This window comes from Octodon degus, unplaced genomic scaffold, assembly GCF_000260255.1.
Source record: "Octodon degus isolate 3935 unplaced genomic scaffold, OctDeg1.0 scaffold00214, whole genome shotgun sequence".
Lineage (NCBI taxonomy): Eukaryota > Metazoa > Chordata > Mammalia > Rodentia > Octodontidae > Octodon > Octodon degus.
Window position 1 is genome coordinate 1,261,103 of NW_004524790.1, and position 20,220 is coordinate 1,281,322.

At 61.5% G+C, this 20,220-nt stretch overlaps 4 protein-coding genes across 6 annotated transcripts; 1 reads left to right on the top strand and 3 right to left on the bottom strand.

The window, feature by feature from the left end:
• Nucleotides 1–457: 457 nt before the first annotated feature.
• On the top strand, nt 458–1,860 carry Ctxn1 (cortexin 1). Its single transcript, XM_023705141.1, has 2 exons — nt 458–633; nt 1,008–1,860. The coding sequence occupies exon 2, from the start codon at nt 1,028–1,030 to the stop codon at nt 1,274–1,276; it is 249 nt and encodes an 82-aa protein (XP_023560909.1). The 5' UTR covers nt 458–633; nt 1,008–1,027; the 3' UTR covers nt 1,277–1,860.
• A 1,052-nt stretch (nt 1,861–2,912) lies between these two features.
• Nucleotides 2,913–5,502, bottom strand: Snapc2 (small nuclear RNA activating complex polypeptide 2). Its single transcript, XM_004644931.2, has 5 exons — nt 5,291–5,502; nt 4,737–4,856; nt 4,562–4,630; nt 3,751–4,231; nt 2,913–3,654 (listed from the first exon to the last, which is right to left on the bottom strand). Exons 1-5 carry the CDS (start codon nt 5,471–5,473, stop codon nt 3,323–3,325), a joined length of 1,185 nt encoding a protein of 394 aa, XP_004644988.1. The 5' UTR covers nt 5,474–5,502; the 3' UTR covers nt 2,913–3,322.
• A 1,547-nt stretch (nt 5,503–7,049) lies between these two features.
• Nucleotides 7,050–9,923, bottom strand: Tgfbr3l (transforming growth factor beta receptor 3 like). The gene is made up of 7 exons (XM_023705126.1): nt 9,873–9,923; nt 9,473–9,661; nt 9,085–9,399; nt 8,275–8,389; nt 8,024–8,182; nt 7,767–7,839; nt 7,050–7,194 (listed from the first exon to the last, which is right to left on the bottom strand). Exons 1-6 carry the CDS (start codon nt 9,921–9,923, stop codon nt 7,772–7,774), a joined length of 897 nt encoding a protein of 298 aa, XP_023560894.1. The 3' UTR covers nt 7,050–7,194; nt 7,767–7,771.
• A 949-nt stretch (nt 9,924–10,872) lies between these two features.
• Nucleotides 10,873–19,471, bottom strand: Map2k7 (mitogen-activated protein kinase kinase 7). Of its 3 annotated transcripts, XM_004644884.2 has the most exons (12): nt 19,182–19,471; nt 17,551–17,598; nt 14,878–15,019; nt 14,666–14,732; nt 14,451–14,564; nt 14,247–14,366; nt 14,012–14,119; nt 13,751–13,930; nt 13,588–13,668; nt 13,351–13,493; nt 12,964–13,009; nt 10,873–12,862 (listed from the first exon to the last, which is right to left on the bottom strand). In XM_004644884.2, the coding sequence occupies exons 1-12, from the start codon at nt 19,303–19,305 to the stop codon at nt 12,728–12,730; spliced, it is 1,308 nt and encodes a 435-aa protein (XP_004644941.1). In that variant the 5' UTR covers nt 19,306–19,471; the 3' UTR covers nt 10,873–12,727. The 3 variants fall into 3 exon arrangements, with proteins under 3 accessions (XP_004644941.1, XP_004644942.1, XP_023560838.1); XM_004644885.2 differs by lacking the exon at nt 17,551–17,598; XM_023705070.1 differs by lacking the exons at nt 17,551–17,598; nt 19,182–19,471 and adding an exon at nt 15,211–15,276.
• Between the last annotated feature and the right edge of the window lie 749 nt (nt 19,472–20,220).

Here is a 20,220-nt window from a genome sequence, read left to right on the forward strand (position 1 = left end):
GCTGGCAAGGTCAGCTGGACGCACAGCCCAGCTGGGGGGGGGGGCGCCTTCCTCCGGCCGGGACCCTGCCAGGGGGCTGGGAGGAGACCAACAAGTAGGGATCTGCCCGGGGGTGCTGCCTAAGGGTGTTTTGGAGTGAGGGTCCTCTGGGCTGGGGTAGCCTGGACACCCACGTGAACAGTGTTCAGGAAGTGGGTAAGGGGTCTGGCGCCGAGAATGGGCGTGCGGCTCGGAGGTCAGCCCGAGGGCGTACGAGGCGCTGGTAGCGGGGGAATGGCAGCCTTGGTGAACCCCTTGGTACTTGTGGAGCACCCCTGTGTCGGTCGCAGGTGCTGGGGCGTGGGCTCTGCCAGTTTGCGCTAGGGCTGGGTCGCTCCCTGCACAGCCTCCGCCCCCTCGCGGCCCCGCCCCTTCGCGGCCCCGCCCCCGTCACCATGGGAACAGCCGCGGCGGCCCGGGCTGGCGCGCGCCTCGCCCGCCTCGGTCTGCGCTGCTTCCAGGGGCGGGTGGGGTGGGCTGAACCAGGCCCGCCGCTGCCGCTGCCATCCTGCAGAGAGGCCGAGCGTGAAGCCATCACGGTCTTGAGGGGAGCGCGGCCGCCAGGCAGCCCGTCGGCGTGCGGTGCAGGCCAGAGTGAGGGGCGCGCCGGGGCCAGAGCGGGGGCGGTGCGGTGGGGGAAGGGGCGGACGACCGGGAACAAAGGGTGCGCGCGAGTTGGGGGCCGCCGGGACCCGACCTGGCCGTGCCGCCTGGCAGCGGGCCGCGCGCTCGCACCTGTTGGACGCGGGCCGGGCGGTTGGGGCTCTCGGGCTGGCTCAGCGCCCCCCGCCCGCCCGCACAGCCGGAGTTGGTCCCTGCGTGACAGTGGCTGCGAGCACGCGGGCCGGGCATGGGCGTCGCCCAGGGAGGGGGACGGTGGTGCGGGTGGTGCGGGTTATGCGGGGCTCACAGGAAGGAAGGGGCGACGCCTCAGCCTCCCGCCCGGACGGCCCCTTACTCCTCTGCAGGGCGTGCGGCAATGTGAACCATGAGTGCGACGTGGACGCTGTCGCCGGAGCCGCTGCCGCCGTCGACAGGGCCCCCGGTGGGTGCGGGCCTGGACGCGGAGCAGCGCACGGTGTTCGCTTTCGTGCTCTGCCTGCTCGTGGTGCTGGTGCTGCTGATGGTGCGCTGCGTGCGCATCCTGCTGGACCCCTACAGCCGCATGCCCGCCTCATCCTGGACCGACCACAAGGAGGCGCTGGAGCGCGGGCAGTTCGACTACGCGCTGGTGTGACGGGCCGGGGTCTGCGCTCAGGACCCGCCCTGCCCCAACCCGGGCGGGCGGCTTTAGGAGCTGGCCCACCCCAGCCCCTTCGGCCCGCCCATCTCCCCCCGGCCGGGCCTGAGCCCCACCTCGTGCCTTTGTCAGGCCCTTCCCTTCCTCTGTGCACACTCTGAGCCCCGACCCTGCACCCCAGCTTCTAAGTGGCTCTGCTGTTGTCCTGTGCCAGGCATGAGTGCCGTGCATCCTTTCTTGGGAGTGGATACGTGCTATCTCCCCCTCTTTCCTCTTTCCCATTTTCGTCTCCATGGCTGAGTGTTGAGCCTGTTTTTGCGTCCTGCTGGGCAGGACTCTGCATCCAATAATGCCCTACACATCCTACCTGAGACCCGGACCCCGAAGAGCGACCGTGGCTGCTGTGCCCCCAAGACGCGCGGTGCCTTCTGCCCCCAGGTCAGGCACACCTCTGCTTCCATGGGCCCCACCACCTCCCCAGCTATACCCACACCCCTCCGCTCCCCTTCGCCCTGTCTCTAAGTGATGATCGTGTTGGTGGTGATAATAAAAGCTACTATTGAGCGCTTACTGCATGCCAAGCAGTGTCCTGAGGTTGCACCCCTCTTCATTGCCTGTTTCCTCTTTGGGATGGGGAAATGAGCCAGGCCCCTTGAGTGTCCCCGTATCACAGGCCAAGGGAACTGAGGTCTGGGCGGCTGTAACGACGTGCCCTTAGGAGCAGGGCTACTGTTTAGTTGGAAATGGGTGCAGGCCTGGCTTCTGACCACTGCCCAGTGCGTGCGCACTGTCGACCAGCTCTGTGGGGGTAGCTGATCACCCCCACCCACCCCATTCTACACGAGCTGAGACTCCCCGCTCCCATTTGCCTTGACCTGAGGTGCGCTGCGGGCTGTGGGGACTGGAATAGACTGACTCCAAGAGCCCGACTTCCCGCGCCCATCCTTGCGTGCGCCCTGGCACCTGTGGTTCTGGCACTGCGCGCCGCGAGCACGGTGTGGGCTGGCTGCACTCCACCGCCAGCCCGGGAGATGTGTTGTGTGCCCCAGAGGAGCCGTGTGCAACGTGTGGGGAGAAGCGAGCGTTTCTATAAAAGGAAAGCTGTGTGAAGGCGCTGGCTGGGGACAGAATTTACCCTCAAACGACTAGTTAGGCCGGGGGGAAGGCGGGCCGTGGGAAGACATGCGGCTTGCCAAGAGCCCTGGTCTCAGACCTGCCTCCGACTCCATGCCCGGAAGCCTGGCAGCAGCCCCAGGAATATGGGGCCTTGGGGACCCAGGACTTGGCACCCTACCTGGCTCTGCCTTCGTTGTCCCCACTTCTAGGGGTTTGGGACCCTTCAGCTTCCTGCTGCCCCTCCCCCATCCTTCTTCGAGCCTGGCTCTGGCTTCTCCCATCTGGTGGCCTCCATCTCTACTGGCTTCTGCCTTCCGCCTTAGTGTGTGTTGGCCCGCTCTGAAAACCTGTCTGACATCTGTCCCTGCCAGCTGTGCCCGGCTCTACTCTTCCCTTGCCAACCAGTCAAAGGACATTCATAACCAAATCAAAGACATTCCAAGGAGCAATTTTTGCTTCTGTGACCCCAAGCTGTGACACTCCATGACCCTCCCAACCTTTAGATCATAGGAAGAAGGAAAGTAGAGAGAACTTTATTCCAGATGATGGATGGGAGTCCGGGAGGGGCCTGGCAAGGCGCAGTCAGCTGCAGCGGGCCCCCAGGTGCAAGAAAGGTGAAAGAAGATGGGGTACGCCCAAGCACAGGTGCGTGGGGGTGCTGCTCTGCTCCCCAAAAGCAGAGAGCAATCACAGCTGGGCTTGGGGACCAGCCCATCTGTCGCCTGATGCCCGGGCCTATGACCCAGCTGCCCAGCTGCCCCTGGGAAGCCTGCACCACTGGTGTTCCACTTCCCAACCCCCTGCATGCAGCATCCAAGTTCTGCACCTGCAGCTGACAACTGGGTCCTTCATCCACCTTCAAGATTGTCCTCAACAATCCAGTGCCAGCCTGGGGTCCAGGGCTCTGCATCTGCCACTGCCATGCCCTCACACTGTAGGGGCGGCCGCCCGGCCCAGGAGCTCCAGGGGCACGAGGAATGGGTTCAGAGGGCAGACACCTGCTGCTTGCCAGTTCGATCTCAATGCACTTGGCACACTGTGCTCAGGGGACCCAGGCGAGGCCAGGCCGGGCTCCTCACGCACACTGGCATCAGTACCCTCGTTCTCAGCTCCGGGCCCAGGGCACCCACCAGAGGGGCTGGGCTCTGGGGCCATCAGGCGGTCATAGGTTTCGGTCAAGTACTCAACTAGGGCTGTGCAGGGGAGGCGGGGCAGCTCCTCCGGGAGTGACAGGAGCAGGTCAAGAACCACAGCTGACTCTGGTGACAAAGGAAAGGGACAGCAGTGAGTGGAGGGCATGACCTGGTGCCTGGGACCATTCATCATGCACTCCCTGCCCTCGCCATCCCTCTCACCAGCTCCAGAGAGCTCTGGGCCCTGGCCACTCCGGGAGGAGAAAGACAGGTACTTGTAGATTTTCTCGAAGTCCACGGTGAAGTCTCCCTCAGGGAGGAGGCCTGCCAGGGACTCAGCAGGTGCCTCAGGAGCAGAGCTTCGGGTCTCAGGGACGGGGCCAGAAACATTAGGGGCAGGCCCGGGGACCTCGGGGGCGGGGCCAGAAGCCTTAGGGACAGAACCAAAGGGCACTGGGGTAGGGACCACAGAGACATCAGGTGTAGGGCCAAAGGAGAGGTCACAGACATTAGGGGAGGGACCAGAGGCCACTAGGGTGGGTGTGGGGCCAGGAACCTCAGCGATAGGACCCGAGGCCTCAGGGGTGCGGTCCTCCTGCCCTCTGGCGGCGCTCAAGAGCAGTGTCTTTTCTCGGGCTTTTGTAGGCTTCGGGGGCTTGGAGCGCAGGAGACTGAGGGGTTCTGTGGCTGCAATGGTGAGCGCCTGGCAGACAAACAGGTACAGCCCTCAGGCAAAGAAAGTGCGCCCTCCCACTCTCACCAAATCCTCTGGACACCCTGTGATGGGCAGGCGGGGACACTAAGGCTCAAGGAGTCTAAGGGCTGGCTGGTTAGTTTTAGGGTCACAGAGCTGGCAAGAACCCGAGGACAATGTTGTTGTTTTTTTAGGATGTGGGATTTTGCAGTGGTGGGGTCCAAACCCGGGGCCTTGTGCACAATAGGCAAGTGCTCTACCACTGACAGACTCCCCCAGCCCACTTCGAGAACCCTCTCTCTCCTGGGGCCCCCCTGGCCTGCCCAGGGAGGGCTGTACCTGAGAGAAGGCTGCCGTCAGAGGTTCCTCCAGCGGGCCTGTTATCTTCTTGGCTAGATCCGTCCACACCTGGGTGAAGCCAGAGGGACACGGGCAGCCCGGGGTTCCCCCAAACCCTGGCCTCTGGGGGTCCCGACCCGCAGACCCCCTCCCTTCCCCTGCCCACTCGCCTCACCTCAATGGGGGCCAGGATCTGCGCCTGTGAGCGCCTTGGACCCTGAGGGCCACCTGCATGCACCCTCTGACTGGTCTCGCGGGCCACTCGGCCTTTGAGGTGCTGCAGGAAGTCGTGGATCTGGGGAGGAGAGTGGGAAGCCAGCTGTGAGCTCAGAGATGTGGGAGATAGACTGCAGGGTGTGACCCACTACCCAAAGAGGTATTGGCCAGACGCTTCGAACTAACCAGCTCATTTCCACTCCGCCCACTTCCTAAGTCTCTCTTTACTCACTCCCACCGGCCAGAAAGCACAGGGTCCGCAGCCCCAGAGCCTGTCACGCTCAGGTCGCCTCTCCCTGCCTTCCCCGCCCCCGCCCGGTACGACCCTAATCCTCAAGTCCGCCCAAGGCGGCCGACGTGGCTCCGCCCACCATGGCCCCGCCCACTCACATTCCCGACGTTGGTTGGTTCTAGGGGCCCCGCCCCAACCTCGCCCCCAGTGCACATAGCCGCGCCCACTCCTCGGCAGGCCCCGCCCCCAGCCTCTCTTCTGTGGTCGGACCCACAGCTCACCTCAGCCTCGCTCCGGCTCCACAGCTCCCTGGCCAACTCGGCTGCGCTGGGCTCCGGCTGGCCCCGCCGCGTCATCAGTAGTCGCAGTAGCTGGCGCTTCTCACGAAGGCTCCAGGGCACAGGGCCGGTTACCTCACCTAGATAGCGCGCCGGGGCCGACCGCCGCCGCTGCGGTGGCTTCATGCTGCTTTCAAGAGGCGCCGTTGGTCTCGCGCCGCTTCCCTGATAGGCGGAGCTACGGAAGCTGCCGAGGCCAGTAAGCACAGTGCGAAGGCAGAAGCAGAGGAGGGCGTGGCTTTCGCGCTTGTGCTTCTGCCTTTGCCTTTGTAGACAGAAAGGAGTCAGCTCCGTAGAAATAAAGGGGAGGAACTAGGGATATAGTTCATCCACATGGCGCCTGCCTGGCAAGCGCAGGGTCCCGAATTCAGATTCCTGATTTAAAAAAAAAAAAAAAAGAGGGGGGAAAAAGTAACAGGGAGACTGGCAGCGCTAGTGAAGCAGGGCGCATGAGACCCCCCCTCGGCCTGCGTTGTATCTCATTAATGAGCTGGAACTGACCTTCCATCTCTTGCTCAGCCCACATGCCCGGCTGTCTCATGAAAGTCTTACTGTGTGCTCTGCTTTAAAAAAAAAAAAAAATAGGGTCTCACAGCTCGGTAGTGATCCTGTTTCAGCCTCCCCAGTGCCGGAGGTGGGGCTAGCGCGGCATGTGGTGCCAGGGATTAAAGCCCTGTCCCTGTACTTGCCTTAAGCAAGTGCTCAGTCCACTGAGCTATTTCGCTGGCCCTTGTGTGCTCTGCTTTTTAAAGACAGATTTCCAGCCCTGGTCAGGAGCCTGAGCCCTGCGGTCACAGAGCCCTGGCGACCTTGGGCAAGTGATTTAACCTTGCCAAGTTGCAGGTTCCTCCTCTATAAAGGGGGTTGTGGTCTCCTGCCTGTGCACACAGCAGAGAGGAGCTCAGGCAGAAGGGATCTGTTTGCTTGGGTTGTTTAGACAGCGTCTCCCTTACACAGTTCTGTCTGGCTTTGATGCCACGTGTAGCCCAGGCTGGCCTCGAACTCATGGTGGTCCTCCTGCCTCCTGAATGCTGGGATTACAGGTGTGTACCACTATGCTAGGCAAGGAGGGATTTAAGGGACTACTAGATGAGGCAAGAAGACAGGAGTGTAGCAGTATCAGATCAGTGGGGACACCTGAGGACAGAGGGGCCTGAGGAAGGCAGGAAATGGTCATCAGAGAAGCCAGGCTTGTGGAAGGGGGATGAGGCAGGTTGGCTGGTGCAGGAGTGGGGAGAGGCAGGAAGGAAGGGAGTCACCTCTGGAGAAATAAAGGCGAGGCACTGCGGATGTCACTCATCCACACAGTGCCTGAGTTTGGATTCCTGGTTCCAAAGGAAAAAGAAGAAAAACAAAAAACAGACTGGCAGCACAAGTGAAGCAGACACCCCACACACACACATACACACACCAGGTCTTGAACTCACAACCTGGTGCTTATCAAGAAGGCACTATGCCCCTGAGCTATATCCCAGCCCCTAACTTTAAATTTAAAGGGGCAGGATTGGGCATCACTTTGGGACAAAATGCCGCTGAGCTATGGGCTAGCAGGCCATCCCCAAGGCCTAGCCCTCCAGCCCACACCTTTCCCAGCCCCAAGGTCCCCCACCTCATGCTCCCAGGAACTCTGCTGAGCATCCCCACCCATGCCATCACACACTGACTCCACCAGAACGTAGCGGGCTTAGTCCAGAGGTTTATTTTGAGCCCAGGTGAGATGGTGGAAAGGGAGGAAGGGGTTGTGTTCTCAGAGTGTGGCCTCCAAGGCAGTGAGCCCGGTCCTGGCCCGCCTGGTCTGAAGCCACGGCTTGGCTGCTGCATCTCAGTCCTGTGGGGGTTTGCCACTGCTGGGAAGGGAGGGGAGAGTAGGCAGGATTCTGCCTTCCCTGCCTTCCCAGCCTTCCGGGGGGGCGGGGAGCTTTCATCAGTCTATGCCAGGATGAGAGGGGGAAATGGGTCTTCAGATTCTCACCTAGCTAGTGCCTGGTTGAGGTTTAAAGCCTTATATCTGAGGCTGACCCTAGTCCCTGATTTCGAGTCCCACTAACCAAATATGACAGGTTTTTTGTTGTTTTGAGAGAGTGTCTCACTATGCAGTTCAGGCTGGCTTTGAACTCACTATGTAGCCCAGGCTGGCCTCAAACGCTTGGAAATTCTCCTGCTCAGCTTCCCAAGTACCACAGTCACAGGCCTGCAGCATCGCTCCTGGCTCTGTTTTGACCTTTGACAAGAACACTGACGGAGAGCCTCTATTTTTCTCCTCTCCAGGGGATTATAAGTGTCTAGTTGTAGGCTGTTAGGATTATGTGTGTAACATCATTCAGCACGTTCCTAGCATGCGGGTGAAGCTATAGAGTCCTCACCATCATCTGTGGCCTCAGCTTTTGCTCCAGACCACCCCGCGCCACCCCTTTCTTACCTGCCTCACTGGGGCCTCCGCGGCTGGGGACCGCTGGGCGAAGCCCTGGCCGGCTGGCTGGGGGGTCCGGGCGCTGGAAGGGAGTGTGGCTGTGATGGAGTGCTGCGCTGGGATCAGCGCGCCCCCTGCAGGTTACCTTGAGTCTGGTCTAGGGATGGGCAGTTCCAGCATGCTGGGATCGTAGCGACTCTGGGTCTACTTTGAGTCTACAGACTCCAGAACGCGAGGGGATGGACCCGGCAGGCAGAGGTCGGTACCTGAGTGCGCGCACACGAGGCCGAGCCCGGCAGTCAGCATAGCGCCCAGAACGAAGGCCGCCAGCACCAGCGCTACCACGGGGGCGGGCTCCAGGGCTGCGGGCGCAGGCGCGGGTGGCTCAGAGCGCACTGCCTTCCCCGGGAGGCTCTTGGGTGGCCCTGTGTGGGGCAGGGCAACGCTGAATCTGGACCCAGGATCCTGATGCCCACCCTGGCCCTAGGGCATCCTGGGAGGAGGACCAAGTGCGTACTGGGGGGCGGCTGCGGCACGGTGACCACGATGGGCAGTGTTAGCGTGTGCAGGTGGGGGCCGTCAGCGCCGAGGCTCTCGCCGCTGCCCGTGCATGCCTCATCCTGAGGCCAACACTGGAGGAAGGGGATGGCCGGGAGGTCACGGTCCAGCGATCCTGGGTCTGGTCTCCTGGGCTCCTAAGAGGCCTAAGTGCCCAGCTACCCACCGCAGCCAGGAGGCCACCATGGGAGTCCTGGAAATTTGGCTCCTTAAGAGTCCCTGAGTTCAGCCTATAAGTAACCAACTGGTACCCAGCCTGAGAGGACCTCAGAGGTCAGGCCATGGGCCGAAGGTCTGAGCCCAGCCTGGGTAACCTCCTTGGCAGGGTTAACAGGTCCGTGTCTCAGTGAGTCAGTTGATCAAAGGGCTGGGAAGGCCGCAAGGTAGGACCTGGGGTCCACTCCCCTCAAAAAAAGCCAGAGCCACTCAGTACCTAACCCATGAAGCCTCCATCCCAGGTGCCCCCAGACTGGCCCCTGGCATACTTCACCCACCCAACCTCCCAGCTGTGGAGCAACCTCAGAGCTCCACCCAAAGGGTCCTAGAGCCCTGGGCACGAGGGAATCCAGTCGTCGCTTTTCCTCCACCGAGGAATGCCATGGGTCGCTGAGGGAGCTAAGCACCTTGACCCCAGCCTGAGACTCGGTGTCTTCTCCCGCCCCCGAGACCCTTGTCTTGGGCCCCCAAATGGGAACCTCCTCCCTCCCGCTGCCAGAGAGTTAGGGCCCAGCCCCAGCTTGAACAGATGTCCGGCTCTGTGCTTGCGCACCCGCGACGGCGGTGGCTGCGGGGTCTGGGGTGAGGGCCTCTGGTGGGTTCCCCGGAGGCGGCGGCAGCGGCTCAGCTGACAGTGCAGGAACTGCACTGAGGCGTTGAAGACCGGGCGCAAGCGAAAACTGAATCGCACCAGGCGGGCACTGCCTGGGTTTGGCGGCAGCGGCGGCGGGAAGGTGACTGAAGTGTCGGCGGGGCATCCTCCGCGCAGCAGCACCAGGGCTGGCCCAGGCGCTGGGTGCGAGAACGGTGTCACCGAGCAGCGGTGCAGGGCCAGGCTCCAGCGCGGAGAGGGCCGGGCCAGGGCCGCCTGGGGGCAGGAGACAGGTCAGCCAGGCCTGTCCCTACCCCAGCCACCTCCACCGGGGACCCTGGCGCCGCACCTGCACGAACACTTGGCTGTCTGCCGGCACCTCAAGTGGCCCCCCGCGGCGCGGGAAGGCATCCTCAGCATCTGACAGCTCCAGATGAAACAGGGGTCTGCGTAGCCAGGGCCCAGGTGTCCCGGAAAACGGGGGCACTGGCGGTGTGGATAGGAGGAGTCTTAGAGGAGGACGCGCTCCCAAGGTCCTCTGGGAAACCCTTCCCCTCCCCCAGCTCCCCCCCCCCCCCCCCGCATTGGGATGAGGTTCTGGTGGCCGATTCATCCCCACTGGGTGGTGTCACCAGGCTGCGCCATCCAGCGACCCCCAGAGGTCCCAGCCAGGCCAGCAGCTGAGGCCAGGACGCACAGCTGTCCGCCCTGGCGCGGATCCTGCCTTTCCTGACCTTTTATTTCTCCACCCGCAGAGCAGGTGAGAGTCCTGGGGAGTAAGGAGTTGAGGAGCACGACATGGCGCACCAGTGAGGCACAATGGAACTAGAGCGCTCGCCTTCACCCAGGTCGGGCTCAAGAGATTTACTGTACTAGGCTTGGAGGCCACCTTGGTAAGGGGATGTGGGTGCTGGCATCAAGGGGACAGGAGTATGACAACCTAGAGGCTCTTCTGGGTACAACTGGAATCCAGCACACCCCAAGGTGCGGGGTTTTCAGTTCGTCAGGGACCATACTTCACTTCCAGATCGGGGCCGCAGCAATATCAGAGGTCAGGAGTCTTCCACGACCGCGTGTGCGCATGAGCAGGCCCTGAACCTCCCCCCCAGAGGTCAGTTTTCAAGAGGGACTCAGCTAGGGTCCTTGTCATACAGCATCTCCACATTCAGATCGGGAAACTATGCGTACAGGCGCCCTCATCCACACAGCCTTTGTCCCACGGCGGTTGCTGGGGACTCGAGGTACGTTCCCACCTGGAGTTGAGGCAGCGACCCCACCCTATCCCCAGTCCAGGTAGGGCAGACAGAGTAAATCTGACAAAGGAGGTTGAGGGTGGGAGCGCAGGCTCCCGTCTACATACCAAGGGGCCCAGCACAAGTCCCAGGCAGCAAGACCAGCAGGAACACGGTGCCCAACATGCTGCGCGGGCCGAGGTCGGAGTGCTGCGGGCAGCAGCAGGCACCTGCGTGGGCTGCACCCAGGTTCTGCAGGTGGGCAGGGAGCACTGGCCTTGGCGAGCCAGCTAGCCCAGGAAGCAGGGAGCGGGGGCGGAGGCGCTGACACGAGAGCTCTCACCCAAGGCCTCCAGGGATTACCGTGGCTCTCCAGGGGCACTTGAGACGCCTGGACAGGTGTCCCTAAGGAAGGTCTCATCACTATAAACACCCTGGGCAGCACCCAGGGCCGCCTCAGCTCTCCCTCTGGGCAATCCCCCACTCCTCCCTGCCAGGCTGAGGATGCACCACAGACTCGGACAAAAAGGGAGGGGCTTTATTCTCAAGCATCTACGGAGTTACAAACGAGGGCATCTTGTTTTAAAAAGGGACAGAGCAATACTGGCGGCGTGAGGGTCCATAGGCCAGCACACTGGGCCAGGCCACCTCAGGCCGCTGCCGACCCGTTGCCCTCTGCCTGGTCCAGAGGGATGGCTGGTGACAGGGGAGATCTTGGAAAGGAGGGAGGCAGAAGAGGGTCCCCCCAGGCTCCCATTTAACACTGAAGGGTGGGGGTTGGGCAGACACACTCACACCAAAGGAAATAAAGTTAAATAAAAAGGAAACCAGGCAGCCCAGCCTCAGGCCAGAGCTGGCCCTGGGACCAGCAGAGCAACCTTCCAGTGACCCTCCAAGGCCTTTCGCTGGGTCGACCCCACCCCCTCACAAAGGAGATGGGAGCAGAAGGTGGCTTCTCCAGGTAGAGAAGACGACCTTGATTACATTTTAAACATGCGGCATTGTGAATATAGTAGGAGTAACAGTAAGATAGGTAACAGGCCATAGTGTCATCTACGCCTATGTTGCTTCAGCTACATCCAGCAAGGTTCCTCACCTTTGGCGTTGGTTTTTGTGGTTTTATATATTTTTTTTTTGTTTTTTTTTGTTTTCTTGTCCTCTTGATTTGCATGCATTACCAACAAAAAAGAAACACACTCTTTCCTGCTCAGCCACAGTAGCAGGCCCCCTTGGGTGGACACTGGGTCCTTCCCGGGCAGGCTGGGGCTGGCAGCCCGCTCCAGGGAAACTGAAGGGCACTGGATCCACAGTGGGGGAAGCCACCTCATTCCCGTCCGCCCTGTCGCTATCACACATGCTCAGACCTACACACCTGCTCCCCTCAGCCCTCACCCACTTCCTCACCCCACCCTCACAATCTCCAAGTCCTTCCAGCCGCTTCCTCGCCACCTGCCATGCCACTCGCCCAGCTTCCCCAGAGCTCCCTGCACCTAGGCCCCCTTTCCCCGACCTGAGCGCTTCAGCTCACCCTGAGCTGCGCTGCACCCAGCCTTCAGCCCCAGGAGGCGGTGCCCTGGAGCCTCACCACCCTGGGCCTCTCAGGTGGGCAGCTGACAAGGAGCAGTGGCCCAGCCCCAACCCCTGTCCCCCAATGCCCGAGGGCAGCTGGTGGGCACCCCACCAAAAGCAGCTATACGTGACTTTGGTAAAAGTTTCTGAAGGTACCAACACACCCCAAGAGGACGAGCTCTCCTCTCCCCTCCCCAAAACACCCCACCAAGTAGGATACTATAATAAACTCCAAAAAAGACCCCCTGAGATCAAAGAGAAAAAGAGAGAAACCAGTCCCAGGCCAGCTACAGTCCAAGAGTGCCATTCTCTCCTGCCAAGGACTGGAGGAAACTGAGGCAGACCCTGGGCTCTGACAAGCGGCTAGGCTGGCTGAGCCCAGGCCTGGGCCAGGAGAATTGGGAAAGCCAGCCGCTGAAGGGAAGGCAGTGGGAGAGAGAGCGAGCGAGTGGGGGCAGGGGCACGGGGCAAGGGGGCCTCTCCTGGCAAGGGCCGCCCCAGCCCAGAGGTTACAACTGAATAAATAGTGAGTCTGCGGGCGGCCTGCTGTCTGCCGTTCACAGTGTCTGTCCAGGTAGCGCACGGCTGGCTGACCGGGAGCAGGAAGGGCTGAAGCCCGGCAGGCCTATGTGTCCACAGCTGGGGGCAGAGCATCGGGGTGGTGGACACCTCCCAACTTCTGTCCTCAGCCCTCGGTGGCCATCCAGGTCCTGGGGCTCCCCTGGCGGGCAGCTGGGAGGCCAGAGCAGGAAGAGGCCGGTGGCCATGCCCCTGGCCTGGTGGGGCTGGCCGCCGCCACACGGCTACCTGAAGAAGGGCAGGTGGGGCTGGCTCAGAACTCCGCTAGTCCGCGGGGACTCGGTCTTCGCCATGACGTCCTTGAACCAGGTCGCCACGTCCACCTCGAGTGTCTCATAGCGCTTGATGAAGCTGTGTTCCTGTGGGCCCGAAGGGAGCTTAGGATGAAGGGTGTCCCTTCCTGGCCTGTCCTCAGGCCTGGGGGGCTTCCCAAGTGGCACAGAGGGGCCCTGATACTCACAAGTAGCTTATTATACTTTGGTCTCTTCCTGTGATCTTTAGTAAGGCTGGAGAAAGAGGGAGGGAAGAGACGTAAGCAGGCATCTTCCACACTGTGCCGGCGTCCTCAGGCCCCATGCTGTGAGGGCCCCTGCCAGGCTGCATGATCCACAGCCTCCTGGCCTTGGGTGGCAAGGTGCAGACTTGGCTTGGCAGCTGAACTGAGATGTGAGGTCCCCACTGGGGCTCATGGTGGGCCCCTGTAGCTCTACCCCACTCACCCCAGCAGGACACACAGGGCCACAAGTGCGTGTGCACCTCTCAGGACTCGAGCAGCCCATCTGTGGCCCCCTGCTGGCCCCAGCCCACCGGGCTTTCCTGAGCAGAGGGCAGGCCGGCGGGTGCTCACCAGTCTCTAACGAAGGACTGGAAGTCCCCTGAGAAGCCCATGTGCCCGGGCAAGAGCGGGGGCTCCTCCTGCAGGACCTTGGTGAGGACCTCGAAGTCCGTCTTGCAGTTCTTGTAGGGAAACTGTCCTGTAGCCAGCTCCACCTGGGAGGGAGACGGGAGGGCTAGGCAGCGTGGGGAGGGCACTGGCCCTTCTCCGAACCACCCCACAGCCCACAAGGTCTTACTCTCAACTTACCAGAGAGATGCCGAGGCTCCACACATCAGCCCGGATGTCGTAGTCGGGCTTGGTTGGGTCTGGGGGGTCGATGCGCTCGGGCTGCCGGGGGAGCAGCGGATGCATGAGGGTAGGGGGAGCCTCCAGCCGCTGGCCCACCCACCAGGCGCGCCTGCCTGCTCACCGCCATGTAGGCTGCGCAGCCAGCGCTCCGGGTCTTAGCCTTGGAGTCCACCAGGCGGCCACTGATACCAAAGTCACAGAGCTTGATCTGGCCCCGCTCATCCAGCAGGATGTTAGAGGGCTTGACATCGCGGTGGATTACCCCGTGCTTCTCCTTCAGGTAGTACAACGCCTTCACGATCTGCGCAGCAGACAGGGAGGGCACCGTGACAGGGGCCCAGGCCTGGGGCCGCCCACCCGGCAGGGGAGCCCGGCTGCTCACCGCCACTGTCATCTTGCCCAGGATGCGCTCCGGCATGGGGCCCTGCATGCGCTTCTTAAGCTTCTCGGCGCACGTGCCCATGAGCTCCATGGCAATGAAGACATCCGTCTGCGGAGGGAGGGCAGAGGTGACAGAGGACCCACGGAGGGCGGGCGCCGAGGAGGAGGAGGAGGAGGAGGAGGAGGAGGAGGAGGAGGGACGACAGGGCAGATGGCCTGGGCCCGGGGCGGCTCACATTGGTGATGAAGGTCCCGAAGCACTGCACGATGTAGGGGCAGTCGTGGCTCTTGAGCACCACATCCAGGTCCATGAGAATGCGCTTGTTCTCCTCCTTGTTCCCCGAGCGCCGCATTTGCTGCAGAAGGGTCAACAGGAAGGATGTTCAGGGCCACAGGCCAGGGAACAGGGGCAGGGGCCGGCACATGGGGCCTCGGGTCACCTTGACGGCAATGATGTGGCCGGTCTTACGGAAGCGCATCTTCCACACCTGGCCGCAGGTACCGCTGCCCATCTCGCCAAGGTTCTCCAGGTCATTGATCTCTGCCTGGTAGCGCTGGGGGGAAAGCACGGGCTAAAAGGTCCCTGGGCTTCTGTGGCCCACAGCCCAGTCCCAGCCACCTGGCCCTCACCCCTCCAGGCGCCGAGCAGTGGTACCTGGCCCCCGATGGTCAGGTAGCCCGTCTGCTTCATGATCTCCTGTAGCTTCTGGTCAATCTCAATGCTACGAGACAGAGAGGTGGAGCCAGTGGAGGGGATCCTAAGCCTCCGGAGGGTGACCTGGAGGCCCACAGACCTCTCCATACACTCCTAGGGGCCAGCACAGCAGTGCTTCCCCACCTGTCCCTGATGATCGGCACCCAGCTCACCTCTCCATGCTGCGGGGTGTGAACAAGGTGGACGGGAGCCCCAGCATGTGGCGTGGCCGGGCGGGTGGCGTAGGGTGTTGCGGGGAACTCTCTGAGGATGGTGAGCGGCTGCCTCCATCATTGGCCAGGGGAAGCTGCAGGGCTAGGGGTTGAGAACCAGAGTGGTGGGGTGAACATCCGCTGGACTCAGCTCTGGGCCTAGCATCTGGGGGAGTGGGACTCCCACCCTCCACCCATATCCATCAGCCAGGCTGGCAAAGCCCCCTGCCCTGCTGCTAGGGTCTGCCTCCCACCCCAAGCCGTCCTTAGGGCTCCTCCTCCTGTCCTGCTGACCTGGAAGGAGATGGACTGGGCTGGGAGGGGAGGGATGGTCCCCAGAGGCTAAAGGCTTGTCCCAAGTTCACACTGGCAGAGAAACAAGGGGGGAGGGGGACCTGATGGGGGCTCTGGGTCAGGTGGCCTCCCTGGCTGTCCCTTTCCGGGAAGCAGGCCCTCAACCACAGTGCCCATACTGGCCCACGCCAGGGTAGGTGGACGCCTGCCAGGAGCAGCCTAGACCCAGGCCCTGCTGCCAGCACTGCACTTGGTGGCCAAACACAAGCAAGGACCACCCTGGGTACACATTAGATGTAGGACCCTGGCTTCCAGGTGCCTCGCCCATGTTCTGCGTCAGGCTTGGGGGAGCAGCCCTCTCGTCAGGTGGGCCCTGTGTGCACCTCTGAGTCAGGTTTGCAGAGCTGGGGCCTAGGGGCAGGGGCAGCAGGGTACAGCTCTGCCAGGGGTGGGCAGGACTGGGCAGGGAGTGGGTGCTAGGTCAGGCAGGGCTCAGTACTCTCCAGCGGCCTGCATGCAGACAGCTCGGACATGCTGCGGGTGGGTGGGCGGGTGGGCAGGCAGCAGGCACCTCAAGACAGGCAGGCAGCATTAGGGATGGGGGGCAGGAGACAGACAAACAAGAGCCAAGGCCTGGGGCCCAGACGCCCAGAGCAGTGTGCAAAGACAGGCCAGAGAGGGGCCTGGGACAGCAGAGCAGGTTCCCTGAGAAGTTCGGGGGATCCTTGGACCAGGGGCTGGTGTGGCTCCTGAGGGACTTGCCCTCTGTGGGTCCACTGTATCCAGGCCACGGGTGAGAAGCATCGCCAAGGGTCTGTACCCCAAGAGCCCGCCACTCTCCAGGGCTCTCTCCCTTCTCACCACACCTGTCCCTTCTCACCATACCCATCTCACCCTGTCTCACCACACATCTATAACTCCTGGAGACTTGGCCTGGGTGGGCTGCTGCCCTGGGACCAGAGAAGGCAAGCAGAGCCTGGCCCTGTGGCTAGAGGACAGCAGGTGTGGTGACACTCCCTGCACCTCTGCTCTGCTGTGGCCGAGTTGTCCCGGCACAGCTCCCTTGCAGGCTCGAGGGACCTGCTGTGCTCCTCACCCTCCTTCATCTGGACTCTCTAGGAACTGCTCAGCTCTTGTCCTGGCAGGGCAGGTACCCAGGCCCGCCCCTTTGTCACCAGACACATCCTATCAGTCTGTTCCCTGAACTGCCTCCTGGGCTGCTCCAGGCCTGCACAAAAAGCTGCTAGCCCCAGATACCACAGATGGTGGGGACCCAAGGGGGCTGGAGCAGGAAAACAATGGAGATAAACAAAGGTCCTGAAATCGGAGGTCACAGAGGTGGTGAAAGGCACATACCAGCTCAGGAGGGCAGGAAGAAAGTAAAAAGGTGACACAACAAAAGGTAAAAAGAAACGAATGGATGAATGAATGAATGAATGCGAGCCAGCATGGGGCTTGTGCCACCCACAGGAGCCTTGGAGCTGCAGCCACCAGCCCACCAGGCATGCACTCCTGCATGCAGGCCTGTGCACACACACAGGCAGGCAAAGCCAGGCCCTCCCCCTCCCCCTGCCATCACACAGACATACCCGTGCTCACGCGTGTACCCACACGGGAGTGGGTACACACAAACACCCTACCTTGCCACACAAAAACTACCTTCATGGCCAGACCTGTTCCCAACTGCCAAGACAGGCACTTCTCCCCGCCTAGGAACCCACAGGGCCCCGAAAGTCTGTTTCTAAAGCACGTCGCTGCCAGCACAGAGCCTCAGCAGGGTCGACCCAGGCCTCACGACCATTTCTCCTGGAGGCGTTCGGAGACCCACGGTGGGCCCCCCAGTGAGCAGAATGTGGTCTCTGTCCTCTATACAGGGATGTGCTCACTGTCCACCCAGGGCAGTGGCTTGGCCTCTTTGGTCACTGCTGTGCTCCCAGTGCTGAGAACAGGCAGGGAACACTCAGGCGTGACCCTCATCCAAGTGCTGCGACAGACTGAGTAGGCCTGCACCTCCCAGGCCCCACTGTCTCTGTTATACACACACACACACACACACACACACACACATCGATGCACACGCCCCCTCAGCAGGTGACAGACTCCCCATTCATTAGGGGCATCGATTCTCCTCTAGGGAATCCAAACGGAAGCCAAGGGAGGGTGGAGAGTTAAGAGAGAGGACACAGAGGAGACTGGAGCTGAGTCCACACTGCTCTCACGGAAAAAGGGACAGCAGACAGCACACACACAGAGCATGGGGAGGGAGGGCATTCTGCGGCCGGGGCAGCGGTTAGGTCAGTGGTGCAGACGTCCAAGCAGCGATGATAAAAAGGCTGGTACCTGCTCGCTGGGACGGGGCAGGAGCAGGGCTTAGAGTGATCACAATAACTGGATGGGAAAGGAAGAAAAAAAACAACACCACGATAAATCACAACAGAAATGGCTGGTTCGTCCAACAGAAAAGAAATCAAATCATAATGAGGAGGGGGGTAGGCATGAGACACCACATTGCAGAGATGGGTAGAAATCGACAGAGAAGGGAGGGCAGGGAGGACGGGATGGAGCTGAGACACAGATGCCTGTGGGGCTCCTGGGCCTGCCCACCTCGGCCCGCCAGCCCTCGAGGGCTCTGCATTTAGAGGATGCCAGGACCCAAGCTGTCCCAGGCTGAGGGGGGCAGCCCTGCAGAGCCTGGCTGGGACCATCCAGGTCTTGGTGGGCTACTATGCCCAGCAGCATCGGACAACAGCAGCTTCATCTCCAGCATTTCTCTGGGCCCATGTGAGACTCCCTGAAACTGACCCAAGTCACAAAAGGGGGAAACGGGAGTGAACAGGAACAGGGAGGTCAGGTGAGGTCACTAGAGAGTCCACAGAATGTCTAAATATGCGGGACTAGCCACGGGTTCACACCACAGGAAATACTAGGGTAGTTTTTGGGCCGAGAGATACAGAAAGGGTCATGGGGGGGCTGGTCACAGGGTCTGTGGGGAGAAGAACTGCATCACACTTCAGCTCTGAAAACTTGGGAACAGGGGTCTGTGGTGCACAACGAGGCAGCTATATGTAGTCACAGTGGTCCCTGGCCAGATGTGTATGAAGGGGGTGACAAGATGTCACCAGCTGTTGATCCAGGGTGACCAGATGTCAGGGAGGCAGGCACTAAGATGGGAAGACCAGCACAGAGGGGTATGGACGCTGGGGGTGGGCAGAGGGACAATAGATATACTCACACTGGCTTCAAGTGTCCTCGGGCTAAGTGCCGGTGGGAAAAAGGGAACAGTCACTAGGCTGGGAGGTGGGTGTGTATTGCTAGAGAGCTGCGCACCCCTCCACGATAGTACCCAAGCTACTCACAAGGGTATGAGATGGTCAGGACTATGACTGCGGAAGGGTCTATAAAGCGAAATCACAAGATCATTCCAAGCTGGGGAGATGGACCAACAGATATAGTGGAATCAGTCCAACGGGTCGGGTCGGGTAGGATGGAGTATGTGTGAGGTCATATACAGTTTTGTGACCCCCAGGTGTCTCCAGTGGAGGCGATGGCTGACAGTCACCGAGATGGAGAGAGTGGAGTCAGGAGGTCAAAAGGGATGTGGTTCTATTTGCGGGAAGCTGTCACGGTCACGGTGGCGTGAGGTCGTGAGTCCCGCTTAGCGCGGGTGACAAGCTCTCGCAATCGCAGCGACCAGGCGGGTCAATCCGTGGTGGGTCGTCCCCCGCGGCGGGGTGACAAGGCTCTGGAGCCTGGGGCTGTTAAGCACCTCCACGCCCGAGGGCCTCCCAGGAGCCCGCCGGCCCCACGCCCCCCGGGTCACCGTGACCCTCTCCCCCAGAGCCCACAGCTGCGAGAGGACTGGAAGAGCGGGAGCGCCCCGGAAGCGGGGGCGGGGCCTAGCGGCGGGGGCGGGGCCCGTTGCGGCGTGCGCCCCGCCCCGCCCGCCCCCTCCCCCACGCCGCCGTGCTTACTGGGCCTGGGCCGTTGGGGGCTGATATCCAGGTTGAGGTCGATCCTCCGCCGGGCCTCACGGTTCTCCTGCTTCAGCTTTGCTTCCAGGCGAGACAGCTTTTGCTCCAGGGAAGACGCCGCCATCTTCCCCGCCGCCGCTGCCACCGCGCACCGCCGGACCGCCCGTCAGTCCGGCAGACAAACACCGCACTGCGCCTGCGCTCGGGTGACCCCACCGAGCCTCCGTCTAGTCCCGCAAGGCGCATGCCCACGACGCACGCCCGCCCCGTCCGCGTGCGAATCTCCGCGCGTGCGTGCTTTGGTGCAGCTTGAGGGACGATGCCACCTAGAGTTCGCGGTTGGCAACGTGCAGTGCCTCCACAGTCCCCACACCTCCGTGGTGCGCATGCGTGGGTGACTGACCCTGCCACGGAGGGGCGCTGCGTGGAAACCCACGTACCTTAGAGTGGTGGTGCGCAGGCGCACAGACGGACCGACAGGGTCCCGCGCGCGCCTTCTGCTATGCAGGCACAACCCTTCCGCGGCATGTCATCTGAAGTCTCCAACTTGATGCATCCCCAGGTTTCTCTCGGTCTTCCTGGATGGTTTCACCCTGGCTTCCACACCTCGGATATTAAAATCCCTGTTACACTTAATTGCTGCCTTACCTCCCGCTGGCAGCGCGGTGCCGCCTCCTCACCATAATTGGGCACCCATGGGAATCCCTTTCTCTTTCACCCAGTCCAGGCAAGCTGAGCTGGTGGGAAAGAGGGCTTTGGGGATCCAGTGAAGTGATCCTGAGCTCCGTGATAGCGTGAAGGTCAAGGTCGTTGTGCCAGCCAGACCTGCGTGGGACATTAGGATGCGGCATCGCCATTGCTCCTACCCCAGAATATCAGCACAGCTCAAGGAATGCAGATTTCTTGTTTTGTTTTTGAGACAGGGTCTTGCTATGGAGCCCAGTAGGAGGCATTCGCAGAAGAAATCAGATTTTTTTTTTTTTTTTTTTTTTTTTTTTGTTAATGGGGATGGGGGATTTTAACCCTGGAAAAATAAATT

Coding starts and splice junctions, on each gene's coding strand:
- Ctxn1 (XM_023705141.1), top strand. CDS start 1,028: ATGAGTGCGACGTGGACGCTGTCGCCGGAGCCGCTGCCGCCGTCGACA.
- Map2k7 (XM_004644884.2), bottom strand. CDS start 19,305: ATGGCGGCGTCTTCCCTGGAGCAAAAGCTGTCTCGCCTGGAAGCAAAG. Junction 14,733..14,877: donor ACACCCCGCAGCATGGAGAG/GTGAGCTGGGTG, acceptor TCTGTCTCGTAG/CATTGAGATTGACCAGAAGC. Junction 14,565..14,665: donor ACCTGACCATCGGGGGCCAG/GTACCACTGCTC, acceptor CTTTCCCCCCAG/CGCTACCAGGCAGAGATCAA.
- Snapc2 (XM_004644931.2), bottom strand. CDS start 5,473: ATGAAGCCACCGCAGCGGCGGCGGTCGGCCCCGGCGCGCTATCTAGGT. Junction 4,631..4,736: donor AGATCCTGGCCCCCATTGAG/GTGAGGCGAGTG, acceptor GGCTTCACCCAG/GTGTGGACGGATCTAGCCAA. Junction 4,232..4,561: donor TGACGGCAGCCTTCTCTCAG/GTACAGCCCTCC, acceptor TTTGTCTGCCAG/GCGCTCACCATTGCAGCCAC.
- Tgfbr3l (XM_023705126.1), bottom strand. CDS start 9,923: ATGTCGTGCTCCTCAACTCCTTACTCCCCAGGACTCTCACCTGCTCTG. Junction 9,662..9,872: donor GACTCTCACCTGCTCTGCGG/GTGGAGAAATAA, acceptor AGGGTTTCCCAG/AGGACCTTGGGAGCGCGTCC. Junction 8,390..9,084: donor CGCAGCCACCGCCGTCGCGG/GTGCGCAAGCAC, acceptor CCCTTCCTCCAG/TGTTGGCCTCAGGATGAGGC.